Here is a 24,635-nt window from a genome sequence, read left to right as displayed (position 1 = left end):
AACATTCTAAAATAATGATTAACGATTCTTAATTATTATGAACATTGTTCGATTACAGTCTATGTTTAATTTGTTGCAAATAACTAGAAAAAACGTAGATGAACTGAAAACACAATTAGTAAACGATGGCAGTATCGTAAAATAAACCATATTTTGTGAGTACTGTCAGTAACAGTAGGTATGAGATTACTGTGCTGAGTAGGTATTTATATGTTTATCATGCATTATCTTGAACTGTGTTCCAGTTAGCTCAACAAGAGAGACAGGTACGCTATAAAAAAAAGAACTGAATAGCTTTACCCTAACATATTTTGACGATCCAAGTGTGGTGATGTTAATGACATATGAGTTATGTAACGCTCTGAAACAAGTGATAAAATAAAGGTAGGCTGTATATAAAGATATAGTGTAAGATCGATCAGTGCAAAGGAAGGTTTATTGTTTCAAGACACTGAAGAGTTTTCAATTTGAATTTTTAATATACTAGCACTTGAGTTATAGAACAAAATTGAGTTGACTTGTATTGCAATTCCAATATATTTGTAAGTCAAGTATTATATTACGATCAATAACAAAAGTTTATTTACGAACATAATTAAATGTTTCTTTTGCGACCTCACTGAGTTTCTGAAGGAAAAAGTCTTAACTGCTCACCTGGATAATAAACTACAGATCTCTCTGCCTGATACTTGGTTCCCGGTATACTTAGCACACATTTAAAAACCTTGGGTTCATTTCCTTTCAAATCCTCCATGGTAAGTTCTTTTGAAATCTCTACGTTGTAGGCACCTGTAATAGCTTGGATTTCACTGTCGAAAGAATTTGCTGTCAGCTCCCGAGGCCTTGCGGGACTTGTCACCTCGTACATAGCTAAGTGTGGTAACGGGAACACGCCTTCTGCCTGACAACTCAGTCGTTCCTTCTCGGCTGATACGCACGTAGTGTTTAGAGTGAAAACAGTCGGAGGCGCTGAAAAAAGGCATAATTGAAAGTGCAAACAAGACTTCTTTCCATGAAAGCAACATCTCTTTAAAACCGTTGAAACTGCGTGATGTAAGCAGCTGTTGTGATTAATTTAAACAGTACTGTAATAGTAACTCTGTGTAGGTCAGTATTACGTATTTTATAACTACAAAATAAATAATTTAATACAAATAAAGTGTAATCCGTTATCTCATATCCTATGACCAAGAAAAAAACAATATGTCACATGATTGTAACGTGAAATATTCTATAATTATCAAGAAACTAAGTCATACAACTATCAAATTGCCGTACTCAAGGGCTATTACATTTTATTTAACAATGAAAATGACAAGAAATAGCCTTAATACTGTCACTGCACGTGTTTTAATCATGAAACTGAACGCCGACTCCATACTAATATCACAATGTAAATTGCTATTAGACATAGAGTCACCTTGGAAACAAAATACCTATCCAACATTAGTATTAGGACGCATAATGTTATTATACATGTAACAATATATGTAATATGTAGCCATACGTTGCTATACTTTGTACTTACGTCATTTAAAAATCTAAACTAGGATATGAAATATATATATTCTATATAAAATACTTGCAAACAAGTCTGAAATTTGATTGACTACAGAGATGGTGATAAGGGTGCTTGATGGGACTGGAGCTATTCCGAAAAGTTCCTTAGCCTTCTCTCCTGTAACCCTTGCACTGAACGAAAGATTCCTTCCATTAAAGTTGTATAATTTCCTAAATGTTGCAGTTATCGTGCCCAAAAGTTGTAGAGTGCAGTTCCCTTAAAGTTTTTGTTAAGTAAACCTTATCCCCAACACCTGAAAAGTGCTAGTGCCGCCCCTGGATGGCTACAGCGTATGTTCAAGCTAAGAACAACACACTCGTTGTTTGCTAACAAAACAGAACACAAATCTGGAGTCTGGTGATATCTTTGTGCAAATTCTCTTCCCAGTCTACTGTAACATAATAACATGTGTTTAAATAAAGAAAACAATTGAATTGCAATCCATACATTATTTGTGCTTTATATTTCTAAACACGAATTGTGTTATTTTGAAATAATGCAGTGTTTGTGTTAATTTGTAGCGTAAGCTTACAGTATAAGCCGGTATCAGATATCAAAATAATGGCATATCTGTGTGATTAAAGAATTAAAGTTGTGAAAGTTCTGTAAACATAAAACTACATCAAATAAACATCTACTTCGTCATACCATTAAAACAATATAATACTTAGTCAGCTATAATCATGAAGAGAAACACGATATTTTCGTCACAAAAGAGTTAGTAAACAGTTATTTGAACTCAACTGTGAAACTCTTTAAACAGCTATTAACTTGTAGCCATAGATATTATTATCACAAAGTTACTTACAATCAAAGAACCGATGCAAAGTTAAATTAAATTAGTTTATATATCATCTGTAAGAGAAGTCTGAATTATTCTGTGTTTCTTAGTTATATTACCTGCAAAAACCATGTAAGCTTTAAGATGAATGACGTGGGTGTTGCCAACCATTAGAGCTATATAGTGGATTTTGATAAAAATTAAAACGTTATTATAGCTTTAAAAATCGATTTATCCCAACAGACAACTTTAATTTCTCTGACAACATACACGAGATTTTAATTTTTATATAAATTAGACAACTTTAATTTTTCTTACAATTTATACCCGCTGTGAGCTATTGTATAACTTCTTTTGAAGAAAAACCTCTAAAAATAAAATCTTTCACAATTTAATTCTTGTCGTGTCGTGTATATTTTCACGTGCGTTTTGTAAAAACATTCACTGAAACACAAGGATAGCCGTTACGTATCACCGAAGAAAAATGTCATTCATTTGTCTTCTGTGTCATCTATAGTCTGGCTTAATGTTTCAAGTCATTTTATAAATTTTCCTTGTTGAAGTAAATGATTTTTCAGTCCATTCAACATACATCTTTCTATATGCTGTTTCATTATCTTGATAACAGAGCGAAAATTCTAAAAGTGAAAAAAAATTGTAACAAAAAAAAATATTTGCACATGAAGGTCCTTTAGCGCATCATCAGCATTTTGGTAAAAGTTCCAGTATTACTGAAACCACGACAGAAGTCTCTCAGTATCTGTTAATTGCAGTATCTATAAATTTGACCCTTACTTCAGGCCTTTCACCCATACTATGATTCATGTTTATGTATTAGATTTGGAATACTGCTATATACCCTTGTATCCTTTTTGTTAGTTTCCCGAAGCTCTCAAAATCGATTTTCAGTAAATGTTCCGCATGGATATTAAAATTTAATGCAAGGGAATTAAAGTGCTACGGTTAGTGGAATCGATTTTCAATCTATCATAATCCATAATAGCGAACATGGAAATAACAAATGTTAATCAAACGAGAAGTGTATTAAGTAATGCGCATATCAAAAGCACGTTTTCTGGTTTTATTACAGCGAAATATTATACAACTAAGTCCAATCGGACAGCATATTAGTGTAACATTTTATGACAACACGGGGCCTGAGTAATCTCTTCTGACAATTAATTTTATAAGTTTGGTTTTGTTTGTTTTGAATTTCGCGCAAAACTACACGAGGGCTATCTGCGCTAGCTGTTCCTAATTCAGCAGTGTAAGGCTAGAGAGAAAGCAGCCAGTCACCACCACCCACCACCAACTCTTGGGCTACTCTTTTACCAACGAATAGTGGGATTGATCGTCACCTTATAGCGCCCCCACGGCTGAAAGAGCGAGCATGTTTAGTGTGATGGGGATTTGAACCCGCGACTCACAAATTATGAATCAAGTGTCTTATCCACCTGGTCATGCCGGGCCCAATTTTAGAAGTAACTCAGTAATACGTATTTGTATACAGTAGTCACATACCTACTGATTTGATTTTCTAAATGTTATGTCAGTGTAAACATAATTTGGAGAAATATGAAGCATGGGTTTAATACATATTTATTACACTATTTTTAGTGTATTCTATGATGTAACGCTTGTTAATATACAGTATTCATTTGTTGTAAGAATCCTGCCATTAAAATATTAAGTGTGAGCTGAAATGTAATTATCGTAAGAGATTTGCACAAATATTTTATTAGAGTATTTTAGTATGTATAATATTAGCTATGAAATGTTGAGAATCATATTGATAAATTGTGTTTCGTAATACAGTATCTGTTAGGGCAAGATCTGTATTTTATTTTAATACACGTGTAATTACAGGATTATAATTTATTAGTATGTGCTATAATATTTGTTACGAGATGACTTGCGTTTTATTTTGATAAACCTGACATTACAATATAGTTAGTATGTGCTGTAATGTAATATTTGCAAGATATGGCTTTTATTTCATTTGTATAACTTTTTAATGATTATATATGTTGTATGTAACACAGTACAGATGATCTGTAATTTATTGTCATAACGTTTTTAATTAGAATATTGTTAGCATATGTTTAGTACAATATTTTACGATGTGACCCGTATTTTATTTTCATAAATTTGACAAGACAAAATTATTGATATATGTTGTAATGTAGTCTTTGTTACAATATGGTGTGCGTTTCATTGTAGTAAATATATCATTACTATTATCGTGTGTTTTAATGTAATATGTATTTATAAGCGATTTTAATTCTCTTGTGAGATATCTTTAGAAAAAACTGTGTAATAATAAACATTAAAGAGCGGTTAGAACATTAGGAAGATAACGCAGAGATTTGTGATTTTTTTTCTTTTATCAGAATCTACATTTATGTTAAACTTTGAAACATGATCCAACTCGTTTGATAAATTCTGATTGTGCTTTCTTATCTACTTTATGTTCTTTCCGGTGACATATCGCTGACTCTCTTTAAAAATATCTCAGAAAAATGCATGAGATTCATAAACTAGGCAATGATTATATCTTTGAAACGTGATAGTATGTATGCTTCTATGCTAACGAGGCATCTTCGTAAGCGTATATAACTTATGAATAATTGAACTTTACCATGAAATCGACAGCACTTCAAAGTCTGATGAATAAATATATATATATTAAAATATTTTCAGAAAAATTCGCATGATTTGGTACCTGTTCCAAATTAACTTGAAGTAATATATAATTAAAAATATAAAACGCTCTCTTTTTACACTATAATGAAAGTGTTAAAAACTAAAGATTACTGTGGTTTACTCAACTGTATATGATCATGATTCACAATAACAACATTTGTGACGTAATTATTAGTATTATTTATTGTTACTACTTGTTATCGAAGAATTAGATAAAAAATTATTTATCATTAACTAAGAGGTTTACGCATACAGTGAGAAAAGTTTCTTTGTTGTTGTTATTTTGTTTTGCAAACCTACAATAGAACTTGTCGTTAACCATGTTTTAGGGCAAGAAATAATTATATTAAAACAAAAAAATATAATTACTGTATAATTAATTAAATTAGTCAGTATATCCGTCTCGAAAAATTACGTATTATGTCGGATCATGGGACAGGTAAATTAATTGCTGAATGATGTTGCATAAATAATAATGAAGTAGTGTTTATAGAAATGTTATTTGTGTAATAATAACATCTTTTATTGTGACTACAACAACATAAAGGGGCCTCCCAGTTGAGACAACCTTTATTACTGTGATTCTAGCTCCTTTTACCTTCGTTGAAACTTATTACCAGTGTATCAAAAAAAACAAAAAACAACAACAACAAATTAAAGGCATAACAATGATTATATACAAGCCTAAACTTTAGCACATTCAATAAGATTTGTAAACATATTTATTTTCATTTTTATTTACCTATCTACATAGCTTTGCAGAAATAGGTAGATTAGGTTTTATTATTCCTGTCTGAAAAGACACGCTAATTTTTCATAGACAATTAAAAATTCTGTGAGAGCACCATGAACTCTAAACATTAGTGCATTTGCATAATGTGTAATATTTATAAATTACAAGGTTATTTTGTGATGTCTATACGAGTTGTTTCATAAATTCTGGGAATTATAGAGAGCGTTTCAAATAGGTAACAGTTTTAATGATAAAATGCATAGGGTTCTTATTATCAAATATGATTTCTTCTTGTATTTACTCTTTTGTAAGTGTGTCACCTTTTATTTAGCATCGTTTACTTGGACTAGAACAACTAATGAGTTTACCCTGTAAAATGTCACCTGAAAAATGTTTTGGTTTATTGAACCAGATGATGCATTGTAATAGTTAGGAACCTTTACTGACATATAATCGACTCAAACAATTTCAGAGTTCCTAATTTTATCTTTTCTATAGACATCTAATAATACGTCCCCTTCAGTAATGTTCACAATCACGTCAGAACATTATGATTTTGGAAGTTAATTAGAGAATAACAAAGTTTTTTGCAAGAGTTAATACTTTAAAAAATTGTAAGTTTTTCCTCGCTATTCATATTCTGCTGACGTTTTCAGCTCGAATCAATAAAATTTCTAATAAGTCCTAATTGTTATACTTGACTCACTACACTTCTGATTTTCTTGGGTTGTTACTTACAATAGACAATCATCTGCTTTTCTTTGGAATCACTGCCCGACAGGGATCCGACTGTGCACGTGTATATACCACTGAGATCTATAGTTGGTCTGAGAATCTTTATAGCACGATACTTCGTATAATCGTCGGACGGAGACACTGTATACTTTACGTTAACTCTTCCTTCTAAGCGGTAAGAAAAGTGTCTAGAGTTCAACTCAGGAATCCATTGGTAAATTGGCTCCGGGTCGTTATTCAAGAACCATTTAACAACCATCGATTTATCTTTTTCAGTGAGGTTGTATTCGCAATCTAAAATCACCGACTCTTGACTTCCGCTCTGAATGCAAGGGGGAACAGACAGTCGTGTAATCTGAAGAGCTGTTAGCCCTGTAGAAAATACACATAAAACGGAACTACGTTTTTTTTAAGCTAGTTTATGTCAGCACTTATGCTTATTATCTGTAAGCCTCTGGGTCATTTGCAATTGTAGAGTGATTGTACATATTTAAAGACTAAAAACATTTACCATAAACACATTTTTAAATAATTTTTAGATACTGTAAAAATCCACATATTATACAAACTGACAAACATTATCTTTAAATATTTACTTACGCATTACCTCTCTCACTAATTAATGATCAATTTTTAAAACAATTTATACTGACAATTTTTAAAAAATATATTATATTGCTAAACTAATTATAGATATATATGTTTTTATTTCATTTCAAAGAATTAAAAAACGAACATGAAAAACATCTTTCTTTATTCAAAAAACAAAATTACCTGTAAAAAAGCGTAAAATACATTTAAATTGAACGCCGAGCGCGATTCAAGATGAGCGTGTCGGACGGTGGAAATGTGGTTCCGTGGTTTGCGTCCCGTCACCGCCTCATCCCTCAAAATAAAATTTCAAACTGTATTTTGCGGACAGGTTGCGTTATAAGAGTGATGGTTAAATCCTATATCCCGACTATCAAGATTATCTCCAACAGACGTTGTAGGCGATGCTGGCTAAATGCCTTCCTTATAGTCGCTCATTTGAAAACAAATGTGGACGCTACGCATACAACCCTGGTGTAACTTTGTGCAAATTCGAACGAAACAAACTTGCGAGTTGAAACAAGCAAAAAAAAAAAAAAAACAATAACAACAAAAACACAAATGAAATGCTTTTCCATATAGGCTAAAACTAGTGGTAATATAGCAACAAAAGAGCAGAAAATATATGCATTACCATGTAAGCTGAAACTAGCAAAAAACAACAGAAAATACAAAGGATTTGCATTCCCATCTGGGTTAAAACTGTAGGAAAAACAACAAAAAACAGAAAGTATATGAATTCCTATCTAAACTAGGCTGAAAAAAAATGTTCATATTAACAACCCTCAAATTCATGTCAGTCAGTATTAAGGTAGTTCTTTAGTAAGTAGTTATGTTATTTAAACCTTTCAGTCTGGACTAATTTCTTACGGATGTTTCTTTGTCTGATTAATTAATTACACATTCTTTTATGGCTTAGTGATCACTCGTTATTTTTGTCGAAGTTTGTTGGGTTTAGTATCCTTACATACATTAATATTGTATGAGTCTAACGTTTGAACATTATTTAAAATTAGTTATTATCCAAAGCATTTTAAACACTTCGGAGTTTCAAATACTCACACAAACAACATATCATACGATTTCATACAGTTTTATTCTTTTTAGACCAAAGTTGTAAAACGTATATTGGTATACTGCTTCGTGAACCGGAAGTTGTTTTTATTTTCAAGTGATATTCTGGTATTTTATCACGTTGTTTGTTCAAATTTCAATTATTTTAAAATATATTTTACAAAGGATTAGGATGAATTTTAAACTAATTGCTAAGTATACTTGAATAGTTTAATAAATATATGGCATTCAGTGTAATCGCAAGAAAATCAGTGTAAACCTGATATCAAAATAATTTCTGTTAAAATTTCAATATTTATAATCAAAGTATGAATGTTTAAATTAGTTCATAAGTCTAAACACATTTTTCTTCAGTGTTCATATTACTTTAAGTTGTTAAAACATGAATCATTATATGGCGCAAAACAAAGGTCAAACAGTCTTATGCGAAACTGTTAAAATCCAAACCATGAAAAAGATTTTAGAAAATAGCAGTTTAATTTTTAAAAAATTGTTTAATTTCAAGTGTACAATAAAAATACCATGAGTGTTATGTATTATTTGGTCATAAAGACATGATAATTACAAATCTCAAAATTCAAAGATTTAAATGTTAAATCTAATTAGTAAACATACTGCTGGCCAAAATCTTAATGCCAATGAAAACAAAGAAAAAATATGCATTTTGTGTTGTTAGACTCAACTACTTATTTGAGTAGAGCTTCGAAAGATGAAAATAAGAAAAGGGAAAATAAAAAAAAAAAACTTTTTTAGCATTTAATAGGGAAAATGTGAACACTATGAAATTAGCCTAAATACTAGCCGATCAAACGTTTAAGACCATAATCGGTAAACACGTAGCGAAATTTAGTCATTTGTGTTCAAGCATTGGTGTTGTCAACATCTCCTACTAACATCTCCTGTGCTATATTGGGTAAAAATATAGCAAAGGCTAAAAAGTTGTCCGGCAAGACACCAGCCGATCGTCGAACCAAGTTAAAGCCCTTACGGACGCAGAACGCAACTCAAAAACAATAAGACGGCATCTACGAGAGAAAGACTTTAAAAACCGTAAACATCTTCAAAGGCCACGCCTCCTTCCACACCACGAAACAGCTCGGTTAAGCTTTGCTGAGAAGTACCAAACATGGGACGTAGAAAAGTGGAAGAAGGTTTTGTTCTCTGATGACAAAACGTTTAACCTATATGGTCCAGATGGCTTTCAACGATACTGGCATGATAAGGATATTCCACCGGAAATATTTTCTACACAACACAGTGAAGGAGGTTCCATTATGATCTGGAGTGCTTTCTCCTTCCATGGAACAATGGAGCTTCAAGTTATACAGGGGCGTCAAACAGCAGATAGCTACATTGGCATGTTGTAGAGAGCATCCTTATTGACTGAAGGCTCTTGCTGTGTGGAAATCATTGGATCTTTTAGTAGGAGAACGCTGCAATCCACAATGCCCGCATGACAAAGGAACTTTTCATGGCGAATAACGTGATTCTTTTGGACCATCCAGTGTGTACGCCTGAACTGAACCCCATTGAAAATGTTTGGGGGTGGATGGCAATGGAAGTCTATAGAAATGGACGTCAATTCCAAACAGTGCATGAACTTCGTGAACCATCTTCACCATTTGGAATAACATTCTAGCCAGCCTTCTGCAAACGCTTATATCGACCATTCCAAAGTGAATGTTTGAAGTTATACGCAATGATGGCGGTGCAATTCACTACTGAGACATCTTGTTGGGTACTTCCTACCATGTTTAAGACTTCTTTGGTCTTAAACTTTTGACCAGCTAGTATTTAGGCTAATTTCATAGTGTTCACATTTTCCCTATTAAATGTTAAAAAAGTTTTTTATTTTTATTTACCCTTTTCTTATTTTCATCTTTCGAAGCTCCACTCAAATAAGTGGTTGAGTCTAACAACGCAAAATGCACATTTTTTTCTATATGTTCATTGGCCTTAAGATTTTGGCCAGCAATGTATTAATTTTTTTCAAATCAAATAAAAGAGTAGGTCACTTAACAGGATCATCTTTTTATATATGTAAAAACGGCTCGTTTGGGTTGAGAAAATATTTTACGTAGAGGAGCGAACAATGTTTCGACCCTCTTCGGCCATCGTCAAAATATTTTGCGTAGAGGAGCGAATTTCGTTTCGACCGTCTTCGGTCATCGTTAGGTTTTCTCGACATTACTGAGGATCGTATTTTATTTATTTCTGAAGATAACGAAATAAAATCAATTGTGTTTTTTAATCTAAGTAGAAAGTTAAATAGTGGTTGTCTGAACTCTATCCCACCCAGGTATCGAAACCCGGTTTTGGTGTTATAAGCCCACAGATATACAGCTGAACCACTGGGAAGTGGCAGTTAATTATCTCACGTGTCTCAGATACTTAAGTACATACGCTTTTTATAACTTATACTTTTGTACTTCCACAGTTCATTTCGTTTATCTTTGTATGCAAATCACTAGAGAAAATAATTTACATCATAATGGAAGCACCCCAGTGGCATAGCGGTATGTCTGCGGATTTTCAACGCTAGAAATCGGGTTTCGATACACACAGTTGGCAGAGCACAGATAGCCCAATGTGTAGCTTTGTGCTTAACTTTAAACAAACAAGCAAAACAAAATAACAACGGAATAAGGTTAGAGTTTTGGGTTGAGAAAGTTTATTGGGATATTTGAATAATATCATGCTAAAAAATCCATATATAACTTAATAAATCTTATAGGAATCGGTTGTTTTCTAATGGCCTGGCATGGCCAAGCGTGTTCAGCCGTGGGACTCGTAATCTGAGGGTCACGGGTTCGCATCCCGGTCGCCCCAAACATGCTGGCCCTCCCAGCCGTGGAGGCGTTATAATATGACGGTCAATCCCACTATTCGTTGGTAAAAGAGTAGCCCAAGAGTTGGCGATGGGTGGTGATGACTAACTGCCTTCCCTCTAGTCTTACACTACTAAATGAGGAACGGCTAGCACAGATAGCCCTCGAGTAGCTTTGTGCGAAATTCCAAAAAAAACAATTGTTTTCTTCTTAAATCAAAAGACATACAGTATTAAACTTCTGACGAAACAGCTTTACAAAATGGACATCCAGAAAGAAATAAAGTACTTATTTAATTTCATGGATTTTGACCTTCAATTATACATAATAGACTTAGAATTGTTATGTTATATTTGAGCAATATCAGTCTATACAGGAACAGTTTTATAACATCCAGATACACGAAGTCTAATTATTACCCTTAATGGCACAAAGTTTCCAACTTTTGCCTTTTTTTTATCTTTGCAAAAGAGATCCAGAATACATTTTTTAGATTAACTAATTTAACAGTAGTTAGTCCAACTTTGTTCTCAGAACATAAATGCGATAAGGTGTTGAGTACGCCGCCCTGGTTTTAGTTCGCTTTAAAAATTTGTTCTCAGTTCGTGTATTAAAATATTTTCTACGTTAAATAAAATTAATGTAACTTAGTAAAGTTAAATTATTAACAATTACCAATTATATAAAAATATAAAATAATAGAAATCTAGAAATGTGTGCGAAAATACAGCTTAGAAAGTGTGCTTTTATATAACTATTATTTTATTTTCGCACTTAAAGAGCTCTAACATACACAGGCTATGTAAATTGTTCATGGTTGTTTTATTACATTGAACTAAAACGTTTTGGCTGTAGCATTACTTTCCATGCGATCTTCATAAAAAGTTCATTACAAGTATATTGCACTGAATCTTAGGATTTAACTGGAGAGAAACGTCGTGACTATAGCACTTTGAGAACAATCTCTTTCACGGCGATAGTAAATGAAAATCCACGACTTAAGCTAACCCAACGAAACGAATAAAAAAACATTCTAAACCCTCATCAATCACCGAGACATCTTATTTTGTCCCGAGATCAATAACGTTGCCCTTAGGAAACGCTTTGGATGATAGATTCCAGCAACATTTGTTCGCATGTAAAACAACCATGTTTCAGTACGATCGGTGTCTTTTTTTTTTTTTTTACAGTTTCTTAATGCACTGAAAATAATGATTATCTCTTCATTCAGATAGAATTAGTTATTGCCAAAAGTGTTGTTTTTCTAGGTTTATTTTGACGTTACGTTTGCACCAGTAAACAAACGTGTACCATTGCTTTCGGTTGTTTGTTTGTTTAAAAAGCAGCACAAAGTTACGGGTTATCGGGTATCGAAACCTGGTTTTTAAGCGTTGTAAGGTCGCAGATATACAGCTTTGCCACTGAGGGGCTAGCGTTAGGTAAAAGTAAACAATTGAAATTTAGTGATGCGCAAGATTCTCGTACGTTTGTTTCTACACAAACTAGTGATATAATTAGACACCGAATATCTACATCTACGATGGAGTACTTCGTACAATGACGGCTATTGTAACGTACTACTTAACTAGCCTCATCTCTCAAGTTAGAATATACGTGTAGGCGATTTCTATCTGCTAATATTTTTAAATTAATTAACCTTAGGTTTTCAAGTTTTCTACAGTGACAATAACCAGTACGAGTTACAATGAAATTATTATTAAAAGTTAATTAGACCTGAACAAATGATATATTCGTTGTATGTTATTGATTTCGGGGAGGAGGTACAAAAATCTGATGTATTACGAAACAGCATCTCTGTGGCTCGATTCTGTTTTGTGTTCATAGCAAGAAAAACAATTTTGTTAAGCTCAGAGACAGACGAATTGTAAATATATATATAATCCCCCAAACTGTATTTTACACACAATATGTTATTAAAAATACACGATAAAAGCTAAAATACGAAGGTCACCTGTATATAATTCATTTCTCTCTTATTATTTCGTATCCATTATAAAGGCCGCTATTCATACTTTGATAAACTAAAAAAACAAACAAACGAAAAGCATGAACTAAAACCACTTTAATCTTTTGACAGTTTCTCATCGAGTAAAAAATAATAATTAATTACTTTAAATTAATTATTCGTTGTCCTAGAGATAAAATAACCAATACATCGGAAATTTGAAATGTGAATTATGGAACAACCTTACTTTAGTTTCTCAGGTATACACAAAAGCTCTAAGACAGTTTGTCTGACTTACAAACATTTGATTATTATGATATTGTAATCATGTTCGCTTTGAGAGAAATAACCACAAATGTTTTCATTATTTAGATAAAGCAAGAACGCTGTGATTATTTTACTCTGCAAAACAATTGCAATAGAAAACATAACCGTACTAATTTTATCGCGTAAGAAGAACCAATAGATAACAAAATTGCGAATGTTTCGCCCTAAAAGAAAGGATAGCACACAACGGCGCTGTGATGGTTTCAACCTATAAGAAAAGACAGCAGATGACTGCATTGTGGTAGTTTTACCTAAGAGGAAAGAAGAGAAGACAACAGCACAGTAATAGTTTCACCCTACAAGAAAGAACAGTTGATGATGGCACTGTGGTAGTTTCACCCAAGAAATAGAAGGGAAGACAACAGCACAAGAAAGGACATTAGATAACGGCACCGTAGTAGTTTCGTCCTAGATGAAAGGCCAGTAGTTAATGTCATCGTAATAATTGCACTCTATTAGAAAGGTCAGCAACTAATGGCACCGTAATAGCTTCACCCTACAAGAAAGAACAAGTAAGTAGCGACATCGTCACCTTAAGAGAATGGATATTAGTTCACGTCACCGTAAAGATTCACCCTAGAAGAAAAAACGACAGATCGCCTCACCGGGAATGATGAGCTAGTGATACAAGCACCACAAAGATTTCATTGTGAACAAAAAACCAATAGAGAAAATATCGTGAAAGTTTCGTAAAATAGGAAAGTGGATTTGGAAAGTTTCACTGTGTGGAGAAAGCAAGTAAACATTAGCAATGAGAACATTCAGCTGCGTGGAAATAGAACAAATAATATTGTGCCATATTTATTTCTGTTCAAAAGTAAACAAATAATATTATTGTAAATTTCCAAGTGCAAAGTAGTTGGATAAATAAATAAATGCACATATAGCGCTTTACTAGATTAAAAAATAATAATAATTTTTTGCACTAAATAACATTTTTGAAAAGTAAATTGACAAAACATTGTAAAAGTCATGATGGTACCTCTGATTTACTTCTAATCAACATGTTTAAATTTGATGTGTATTTTTGACGCAAATTTATATTTATATGAAGCGCAAGGCTTATAAGAGCCCTATTATGAAAACCCTATTATTTTACTAACATATTTAATGTTATCATTTAAATAGCTGTGTTATTAAATGCCTGTTAATATTTTACTGCATTAATCAGCGACGATATTTCTTTGACAGTTAAGATAATGTTAATTTTTGTCAATATACATCATATAAAATTTTGAAATTGAGCTCATTCTTGTCTTTTTTCTTCATCGATTCACTTTCTTATACAATTTTAATCCGCTTGGTAACTGTGGATTATGTACATTATTTCATTAAAATATCAGGACAGTCACCTTAAGTCCGTTAAGTTCTAAAGTAATTAAATTAGAAACTAAACATGTTAATTACTTTTAAAATCTCTTAACGCTTCTATAAAGGTCTTTGTTATATAAAATAGAAAATTTAAACAAAATTGAGTAATAAGCATCAAGAGGTGAAGAAAGGATGTGGGAAAATGTGGAAATATTTACCTAACTTTGATCACCAGATTGTTTATCAGGTAAGACAAAACGTTTGTTAAATATTTTATATGGATTACCTCATCAGGAACCAAATCACAAATTTTGTCTTATGCCATCGTTGTCTTGTACTCATTAAGATAAACTTTGTGTTTCATTTTAAGTTCTTTCTTGTTTCGCAATATTAACAAAACTAAATGCAGAAGGGCGAAACAAACAACATTTTCTCTGTCCAATCGTCTTTTACTTCGATCAGCCTCCAATCATAATTTTTAATCTTCATTGATAGACTTTTACTAGTTCGACAAACATTGTTCACGGAGTCAGTGGAATATACCTTTAAAAGAAAACCAACCACAAAAAGCATTTTAGTATATTAGCACTAACTATCATACCCAACTGAAAGTCATGGATAGACTTGTTCTAACCCAACCTTCTCTTGACTAATCACGACATCACCACAGTTTTAGATACAAAACTTTCAACCACTCACATGAAGTAGCACACCATCCACCTATTTTATGTAAGTAAATATGTGTAAGGTATTCTAGAGATATGTTGTGGTATGTTAATGTATTGTTCAAAACAGAGGCCTTTTAACCAAAAGTTCCAACCTTTCACTTTCTAGAATTGTCACGAGGATGATTGTTTGGTTTGGAATTTCGCACAAAGCTACTCGAGGGCTATCTGTGCTAGCCGTTCATAATTTAGCAGTGTAAGACTAGAGGGAAGGCAGCTAGTCATCACCACCCACCGCCAACTCTTGGGCTACTCTTTTACCAACGAATAGTGGGATTGACCGTCACATTATAACGCCCCCACGGCTGAAAGGGCGAGCATGTTTGGCGCGACCGGGATGCGAACCCGTGACCCTCAGATTACGAGTCGCACGCCTTAACACGCTTGGCCATGCCGGGCCTACACGAGGATGAAAATATGGCTAAGACTTTATTTTTTCCTTACTTAATCAGTCTTATATGATTATCTCTCTACTATAAATTATTAAGATAAATTTATTATTATTAAGCGTGAGATATTCAAGATCACATAAATATAATGACCTTGATAGGAATATTCTTTAATACTATTTTACGAAAACCGTCTGTAAAAGTGTAAAATAAAATCCATGCTATTTTCCATAAAGTGTTAGATATAATGTTTCAAATATGGCTAAGCCCAGTGGTTAAAGACAAAAAACTGTAAAGTTGCAAATTCATGGTTTGTGGCTCGTTGCTGCAAAACCGTGTTCTGCACACAGAACATATTGGTGTGCTATAAGGGCCACAGTAAATACCACATTTCACTCAGACAACAAAAGAACAAAAAACCTAAACGTTAGCAGTAGATACTGTTCTGTTTCTAGAATGTTAGTTAAAATTTAGAGACAGCTGTGAGCAAATAGCTCTCGTGTAACTTAGAGCAGACTCTAATAAAACAGATAATAAATATTATTGTGGAACGTGGCAAATTTAAAAAAAGAAATTCCCAATCTAAGAATTATCTCTGACCAGAAAGTATTTTACTTTGTCGTGTGACAGACAAAAACGTATTTTCTTAAGCTCTTTGTGGTTATACTCTATAAAGCACCTTTGTTTTCAAATAATTCATGACTTACGCTAACGTTGACAGTTATTCCTATGCGTATATATTCTCAACAAAATTATTATATGTTATTAGAAGAACCTTAATAACCTTAAACACATCAATCTATAAATAACTGAAAGAGATAAGAAACAGATAAACATATTACCCAAGAAGAATTGAAATCCAAATCTGTTTCCATATACTAATAATCTTCACTTTCGTGATGACGATAAACCCACTTGAAGTAAAAATGTATCTCAGGACGGCTGGCATGGGTATTAACACATACTAATAAAGATAGAACAATGTTTACACCTTCTTAGGTCAAAGCGTTCTTCTCTTTTATTGGTATCAGTTAACATCCATACCAGCCGTCCTGAGATGCATTTTTACTTTGTTGGAATATTGCTTTTCTGTTAAATAAATTCAAAAAAGAAGTAAAGTAAATAAACCGATCTGCTGTAATAACGTCACCTTTAAAATTATAAGTAAACAGCGAGAACTTTTAAAGTAAAATATACTTTAATTGTTACACTACGTGTTTACAGTAAAAATGATAAGAAAATAGTTCTTTTGTTCTATCATTTGTAAGAAAGTAAATTAAACTATCTAACAGTATTAAAATCAGAGGAATATAATAGGTTTTGTTTATATGGGTTACGAAAGGCAACTAATCGCCAAACCCAACCCCCCAAAAAATTAACAGACTTGTTATAGTACATTTGTTAAGGGGCACAAAACCGAAGAAAGACGATCAGATCAGTTCTGGCCATGAAAGGAAAGTCATTGTACAAGTAATGGTAATACCACAATGATTAATGTTTAATGTAAATTAAAGTAAATAAATAATAATCTGTAATCCTTTTTCATCTAGAGAGAGATGTAAACTTTAATGAAAAGTCGTGTGATAAAAATTTACAAAGTAAGTTTGTTTGTTTTTGAATTTCGCACAAAGTTACTCGAGGGCTATCTGTGCTAGCCGTCCCTAATTTTGCAGTGTAAGACTAGAGGGAAGGCAGCTAGTCATCACCACCCACCGCCAACTCTTGAACTACTCTTTTACCAATGAATAATGGGATTGACCGTAACATTATAACGCCCTCACGGACGAAATGGAGAGGATGTTTGGAGCGACGGAGATTAGAACCCGTGACCCTCAGATTACGAATCGAACGTCTTAACCCACCTGGCCATGCAGGGCCACACAGTAAGTAAGAAAACAAAAGTTACCTTCATTTCTGAAACAACAGACGATAATAATTAACCTATAATACATAGGTTACTGAAAGAGTTAAGCAACTTTACTTAGAATATTAATAGTATATATGATAAATTAATGTTCCTTATACTTGTGCATACAAAAAATAATTCAGTTAAAATTATATATAACAAAAGAATACTCTTGCAAATTCACCTACCGGATATCTCTATAGATACATGAGAAAAAAAATATTTGTCGTATTTATTTGCATATTATAAGTACAAACCAGGAAAAATCTGTGCTGTATTATGTAGAGAATTCAGTGAAATGATTCTACCAATAGAAAGCAGTCTAAGTGGTACATTTTTTGGTTGGTGTATGCAAGTAACTCTTGTACGTGTGATATTAGATATTTTGAGAAATAGAAAATCACTTTCTTGTTCTTATTGCAGTTTCTGAAACCAAACTTGACAGTTTCTTCATAATTCATACTGTTCTTTGATTGGAGCAATCTTTCATAATGACGAATGTTACTGAAAGCAATTACCAGAGGTTTTTAAAGCGAAATCGTTTGTTTGTTTATAATTTCACGCAAAGCTACTCAAGGGCTATCTGCCCTACCCGTCCTTAATTTAGCAGTGTAAGACTAGAGGGAAGGCAGCTAGTCATCACCACCCACCGCCAACTCTTGGCCTACTCTTTTATCAGAGAATAATGGCATTTAACGCTACATTATAACGTCCTCACAGCGGAAAGGATGAACATGTTTGGTGTAACGGGGATTCGAACCCGCGACCCTCAGAGTACGATAGTGCCTTAACTATCTGGCCGATTTTAATAGTTGCTATAGAAGTTTAATAAAGTGTAATATAATTGACAGAAACTGATTTTAATTACAAATTGGAAGATGAACCGGTTAGTACTGGTTAAAATTACTTATATTCAGTTAATAGACGTAGAAAAATGTTATATTTTGTAGAAATAACCACTAGAAACATTAAGAAACATATTTTTCAAAATTTTCAAATGGTTTAATGTGGTAACGTTGGTAGTTATGAAATAATTTCGTCAGAATATATACAAAATCAGTGTTTTTGTCAACTGAGTATACTTTAGTCTACGTATGTACACTTTCAGATGAAATGAAAATATTATTATTATTCTCTAAAACTGTAAGGGTCCTTCGTTGGGACAGCGGTAAGGCTGCGGATTGACAAGGCTAAAGTTAGGCGCTCGATTCTCATCGGTGAACACATCAGATAACCCAATATGTTCTTGCTATTGATTTACTTAATTAATTAATATAAGAAAACAAACACACTTACCAGCACAGGAACGATTCTGTGTTATTTTCATGCATGAAGGAAATTACCATTTTACAGAGCCATTTATTTTTACCTTTTAAACATAATTATAAATATAGATATTAGTCAACCAACACAGAAATGAACTGTTTTCTGGGAATTATTCTACACACAAATATTAGTAGCATAGTGTTTACCACTGTATAGTTTTTGCTTATGAAACGTCATTAGTATTTCTCAAGCACACATTCCAATATTTAACTTAGCGATCTGAAACAGCAGTTAAAATCATTCTTTCACTGTAATTTTTGTAACAAATGAAAGTTTTACTTACTGAATATAATCAAATAACATGACTGCAATGGAAAAATATTAATTAGTTTTAATCTTGAAATTTATGCAGTATATGGCGTATTTCTTTTTTATTAGAAACAAAAATCGGGTTTTCTTTTAAGCAACGTGTTTTTAAACTTTTATTTTCTTTCTAACCGTGATAAACTCTAGAATTAACGATCAGAAATGACTAAACAAAAAACATCTAAAATTATTTATTTATTGTTCACCAAAAAGCTATACAATGAACTATCTGTCCACCGTGGGTATCGAAATCCAATTTTTAGCACGATAAGCCCTCAGAGTTACCGTGGAGCCACAACCTGCTAAGGTAAACAAATCTATTTTTAAACGTGAATTAGTATATTCGTAATTATATCATTATTTTATTACCATAATATTGCAACCCAAGGTATTTATAATGTTTGTGGTTTGTCAAATAATAAATGTAAATTGTTGAACCATGTAATAATAATTAAAAAATGTTGTATTATACAGTGAATCAGATAAACCATAAGCGTCAAATCACTTATAGTCTATTGCAGTTTGGTATGTCTGTAGACTTACAACGCTAAAAACCGGGTTTCGATACCCGTGGTGGGCAAAGTACAAATAGCCCATTGTGTAGCTTTGTGCTTGATTCAAAACAACAACAACTATTGCAGTTTAAAATCATTTAATTTTAATTCTCATTTGTACACATTAAACACTAATATAGGATAACTTGGAAACAAAAAATATTACACACACTTTAGATATGTTTGTTTTGAATTTCGCACAAAGCTACACGAGGCCTATCTTCCCTAGCCGACGCTAATTCAGCAGTGTAAAACAAGAGGAAAGATAGCTAGTCATCACCACCCACCGCCAACTCTCGAACTACTCTTTTACCAACGAATAGTGGGATTGAACGTCACATTATAACGCCACCACCATAGAAAGGGCGAGCGTGTTTGATATGACGGGGATTAAAACCTGCGACCTTCAGATTACAAGTCGAACGCATTAACTCACCTGGCCATGCAGGGACACACAGTAAGTAAGAAAACAAGGTTACCTTCATTTCTGAGACAATAAAAATTAACCTATAATACACAGGTCACTGAACGTTTTAAGTAACTGTACATAGTTATAACAACCCCACCGTTGAAAGGGCGAGTATGTTTGATGTGACAGGGATTTGAAACGTAAAAAATGGAAATTTAAAAGCGCAAAAACATCCATAAAATCTCCACATTTTATCCTCGTGGTGTTCCATGGTTCTTCGAAAAACTGCCCCTCATCATTTTGGATTTTCTATAACTTATACTACACATAGTAGCCAAATAGTAAATCTATATAGGAGGCGAAACCGCAAAGTTAGTACCTTACCATGTTTAGATATAGACAACGCAAATAATTACGTTACTATCATTCAAAATAAAAATACTTTAAAGTAATTTGATGATTTCTGTTTTAAGGTGGCGTTGTCAAACAATATTACATTTTATTTTATTAATTTCGCCTTTTTCAATTTTATGAAAAATATATTTACAGAACAAAATATATCTGAGAATAACTTACCAGTGAGAGAGCCTTAACCCCAAGAATAAAATACAGAGCAGACAGGAGATTAGAACGTTACTTACCAGTGAGTCTTACCCCAAGAATGAAGTAGAAGAAAATTCCTCTACATAGAGAGCAACTGAGCGCGAATCTCATTTCAGGCGTTATCCTCACGTAATAGAGTTTTAGCTTGAAAATGGGAATGTAACTGATTGCATTCTGTCTTTCTCTCACACACACAAAAAGGAAGCTTTTCAGTGTGTGTGCGTGTGTGTTCTTGGCAGTCTCTGCCAAAAAGATAAACTTGTTATTTATTCATTCTTATAATATACTGGATGAGCAGACGAGGGAGGACTTAGCCTACAAGTTTCTCACTCGCGCCTTCACGGAATCAGGTGACGGTGCTGTTTGTTCGGTTTTATCACAAATTGTGGGAATTTTGAATATACCGTTTGCTCCTATCCTGGAGTAAAGCGCCATCTTTCGAAGTTCACTGGAATCCTTCGCCCACCTGTTTTGAGTATGAACAAGGCGAACTAATCGTGATGACTTACTCTATTCTAAAATATATCTCGGTACATAAGTGCAAATCTATTTGTTGTAAGAAAATCAAATATAGTATATCAATTAAAAAGAATTAAGCGCGTGTATCCTTCGACAAAATATTATAGTTTTGTGGAATAATTCAGACGAGGTGTTAGTATTACTAATGGTATAATTATTCGGACTATTATTTTCGTTTTTATCATGCGTATTATTATTATTTTCACAACGTGGTTCGAGTGTCAGTATCCGAGATCATAGGTTTGGCCGTTCTAATTCTGGTAATTTCTCAAGAACCCTTCGAGTTGTGGCGCATACAAGAACATTTGATATAACACCTGAAAATTCACTGGTTGAAACGTTGAAAATAATAATTTTTATTCTGATTTATTAGACTACAAACAAATCATGTTTATTAGTCCTATAAATTGATCATGAGCTAACATTTTAGAAAGAACAATATTGTAAAGTAGTGCAGTGATTTTTAAGGTATGCAATTTCAGTACTAAATTAACGTAAAATTAAAGATATTGAAATACTGTACTTATAAACGATTATAATGACAAATATACCACTATATATCAAAGTGGATGTAACCAATATATGTACCAAAATATACATTGTTAGCAATGCAGAAACGTGTGGCACTTTTTTGACATATTATATTGGTATTCCAACTTCGTTTTCATAAGAATTTTGGGCATCAACTCTGGATGATAAAACGTAATCTATTTCTTAGTATTAACAATTCAAATAATTTCACTAATAAAGTATTTCTTGCCACGTTCGTATTTGCCATGTATATTTATTTAATGCCTGTCTCTTTGCGTTCAAACTTTAACATTAAAATGAGTTAAAGTTAACAAATGTTGACAAGTTAGTTTAACTGAATTTTGAAGACTCCAAATTTCATTGTATCATGTTATTTTTTTTTTTTTTACAATGTGTTTCGAAAACCATTTTACCTTATAACCTTAGCCGGCATGGCCAGATGGTTAAGACACTTGAATCATAATCTGATGATCGATGGTTCGAATCTCCGTTATACCACACATGCTCGCTTTTTCAGCTGGGGCGTTATAAAGTGACGGTCAATCCCACTATTCGTTGGTAAAAGAGTAGCCCAAGAATTGGCGGTTGGTGTTGATGGGTAGCTGCTTTTTCTCTGGTTTCACACTGCTATATTAGGAACGGCTAGCGCAGATAGCCCTCGTGTAACTTTGCGCGACATTGGAAACAAACTATACATTATATCACACACGATAAAATCTTTACAAGTCTTAAACAGAAATAAATACATTAATTACAAAAAGGCGAATCAAGTTATTTAGCAAAGTAAAGAAGCGTGAGTATTCGATAGTTCCAATTTACAAAACTTTGGAACTTAAGTTACATTTTTTTTATCAAACGAATGTGATATTTCTACAGTTATCCAAGAGAACAGGTTTTCGTTTTTTAAACGTCGTCTGACTTTATTAACCTATTTCTGACTAACACAATGGTTACTTGAAAGTCACTTGAATGTGCTACAAATACAAATTATTCAAATGGCTCACAATCTTTTTTATCTGCCTCTCGCTAGTACAGCGCTAAAATCAGGGGTTCGATTCCTCTCGGTGGGCTCAGCAGAGAGCCCGAGGTGGCTTTGCTATTAGAAAAAAACACTTTTTCATCTTCTTCAAGTTTCTTCTACACATTCTTCCTGGCTTGAAAATCGGTAAATATTTTGTACGTTATGTTTGTTTTGGGGAAAGTTTGTTTTTTATCTGTCTGTTAGAATTCCTCCCCGGTGGCTAAACGGTAAATATGAAGTTTTATAAACCTAAAATTGGGTCTTGATACGCGTGGTTGACGCAGGAAAAGTAATCCATTTTGTAGCCTTTGGGCAAGACAACAAATAAACTCCTAGTAGAACAGTGGTATATCTGAAGAATCACATTGCTAAAAACTCAGTTTCGATGCCCGTGATGAGCAGAGCACAGATAGATCATTCTATAGTTTTGTGCTTAATTCAAAAACAACGACAACAAATTAACAAGAACAAGCTGTTAGCATATTAAAGTGATGATGGCTGTTAGCTACTACACTGAAAAAAATTCATTCAAAAAAAAAAAAAAGAACAGAATATCTGCACATGATTCTCCATAATTGAAGTCAATGGATTATTTATTTATTTATTACGTGTAAGTGTCTTAACGTAAAGATATCTTGCAAATATTACACAAACAAGTCAATATATTTAAAATGCTAGAAAGTACAAATTATTGTCTAAGTTAACATGACCGGTTGTAACCCTGCTGGGCTGAGGAACGCAACATCCAGTGATAAAGCTTGCAATATGCTCCTGGAGGTTAGATATTTTTGGCTATGGGTGTGTTAAAAATATCGCAGTTAAACCCGTTATTAAAAGTAACCACATAGGCCACAATAATGTCTGGTAAGTTAACGGTTCTAAATTATGACACAATAAAATTAAACCTTGTAATGGTCTTTTTCGTTATGTATTATGGCATATGTAGGCCCACTGATCTTCTACCCGCTCTGAATAGAAATCCAATCGAGTTCCAACCCGACATAATTCAGTGGATAGACGTTTCTACGGAGATGAGAGACGAAAGCACTTCTCTCTAAATAGAGAGAGAGATCTACCAAAAAATCTACCAGTAAATCTGAATATAAGTCTGAAAAATGAACAATCTGTGTCACCTGGTCATTTCATTATAAAAAAACAAAACAACGTTTACAAGACTGAAACTGGAAAGATGATATTCAATTCTGCTCTGATTTTAAAATGATATCTTTTCATATTTTGAGACTATAAATAAATAATTGCTAAAACATTGATAAGTGACTGCTATTTGGTACATTCTAGAATCTAATACATCTGAAGATACAATTAAAGCACATTTCTTCAACACAAAAGCTCAGTAGAGATTCTGAATTACACTTAACTTTTATGTACAGGGGTGAGAAACCATTGTGTAATTTTTTTGCCTGAAAACAAACAAAGAAATAGTTGTTTACTCACCATCGTTAAAGTCATTTGGATTATTTGTTACCGATTGATGGATTATGAACATAAAAGAGAAGAATTTAGAGTAATCTGTTCAAAATAAAAAAGTAAACAAATTTGAGAAGAGTCCGCTAGATATGATGTTTAAATAATTCTTATCTAGAACTAAACGAAGTACATTATTTTACTCATAAGCTTTCAAGCTGCGTTTAGCTCATCTTCAGGTGAGAATCAAATTTAAGGTTAGCATATTAATATCTAGTTACGGAATCGCTAACACTTATAGAATTCACTTA

General features: G+C 33.0%; 1 protein-coding gene across 1 annotated transcript in view; it reads right to left on the bottom strand.

Annotated features, from left to right (window-relative positions):
- The window catches only part of LOC143233191 (uncharacterized), a 34,559-nt gene extending 13,360 nt beyond the window's left edge, over positions 1 to 21,199 (bottom strand). Inside the window, exons 1-3 of the mRNA XM_076469158.1 lie at positions 20,867 to 21,199; positions 6,517 to 6,885; positions 655 to 969 (exon numbers count right to left, since the gene is read on the bottom strand). Of these exons, the coding sequence (XP_076325273.1) occupies positions 655 to 969; positions 6,517 to 6,885; positions 20,867 to 20,939 (757 nt within the window). The 5' untranslated portion in view covers positions 20,940 to 21,199. The remainder of the gene's footprint in view (positions 1 to 654; positions 970 to 6,516; positions 6,886 to 20,866) is intronic.
- Between the last annotated feature and the right edge of the window lie 3,436 nt (positions 21,200 to 24,635).

Source organism: Tachypleus tridentatus, chromosome 12 (assembly GCF_004210375.1).
Source record: "Tachypleus tridentatus isolate NWPU-2018 chromosome 12, ASM421037v1, whole genome shotgun sequence".
NCBI lineage: Eukaryota > Metazoa > Arthropoda > Merostomata > Xiphosura > Limulidae > Tachypleus > Tachypleus tridentatus.
Note: the sequence above shows the minus strand (reverse complement) of the source record. Positions and strands in the feature narration are given on the sequence as shown.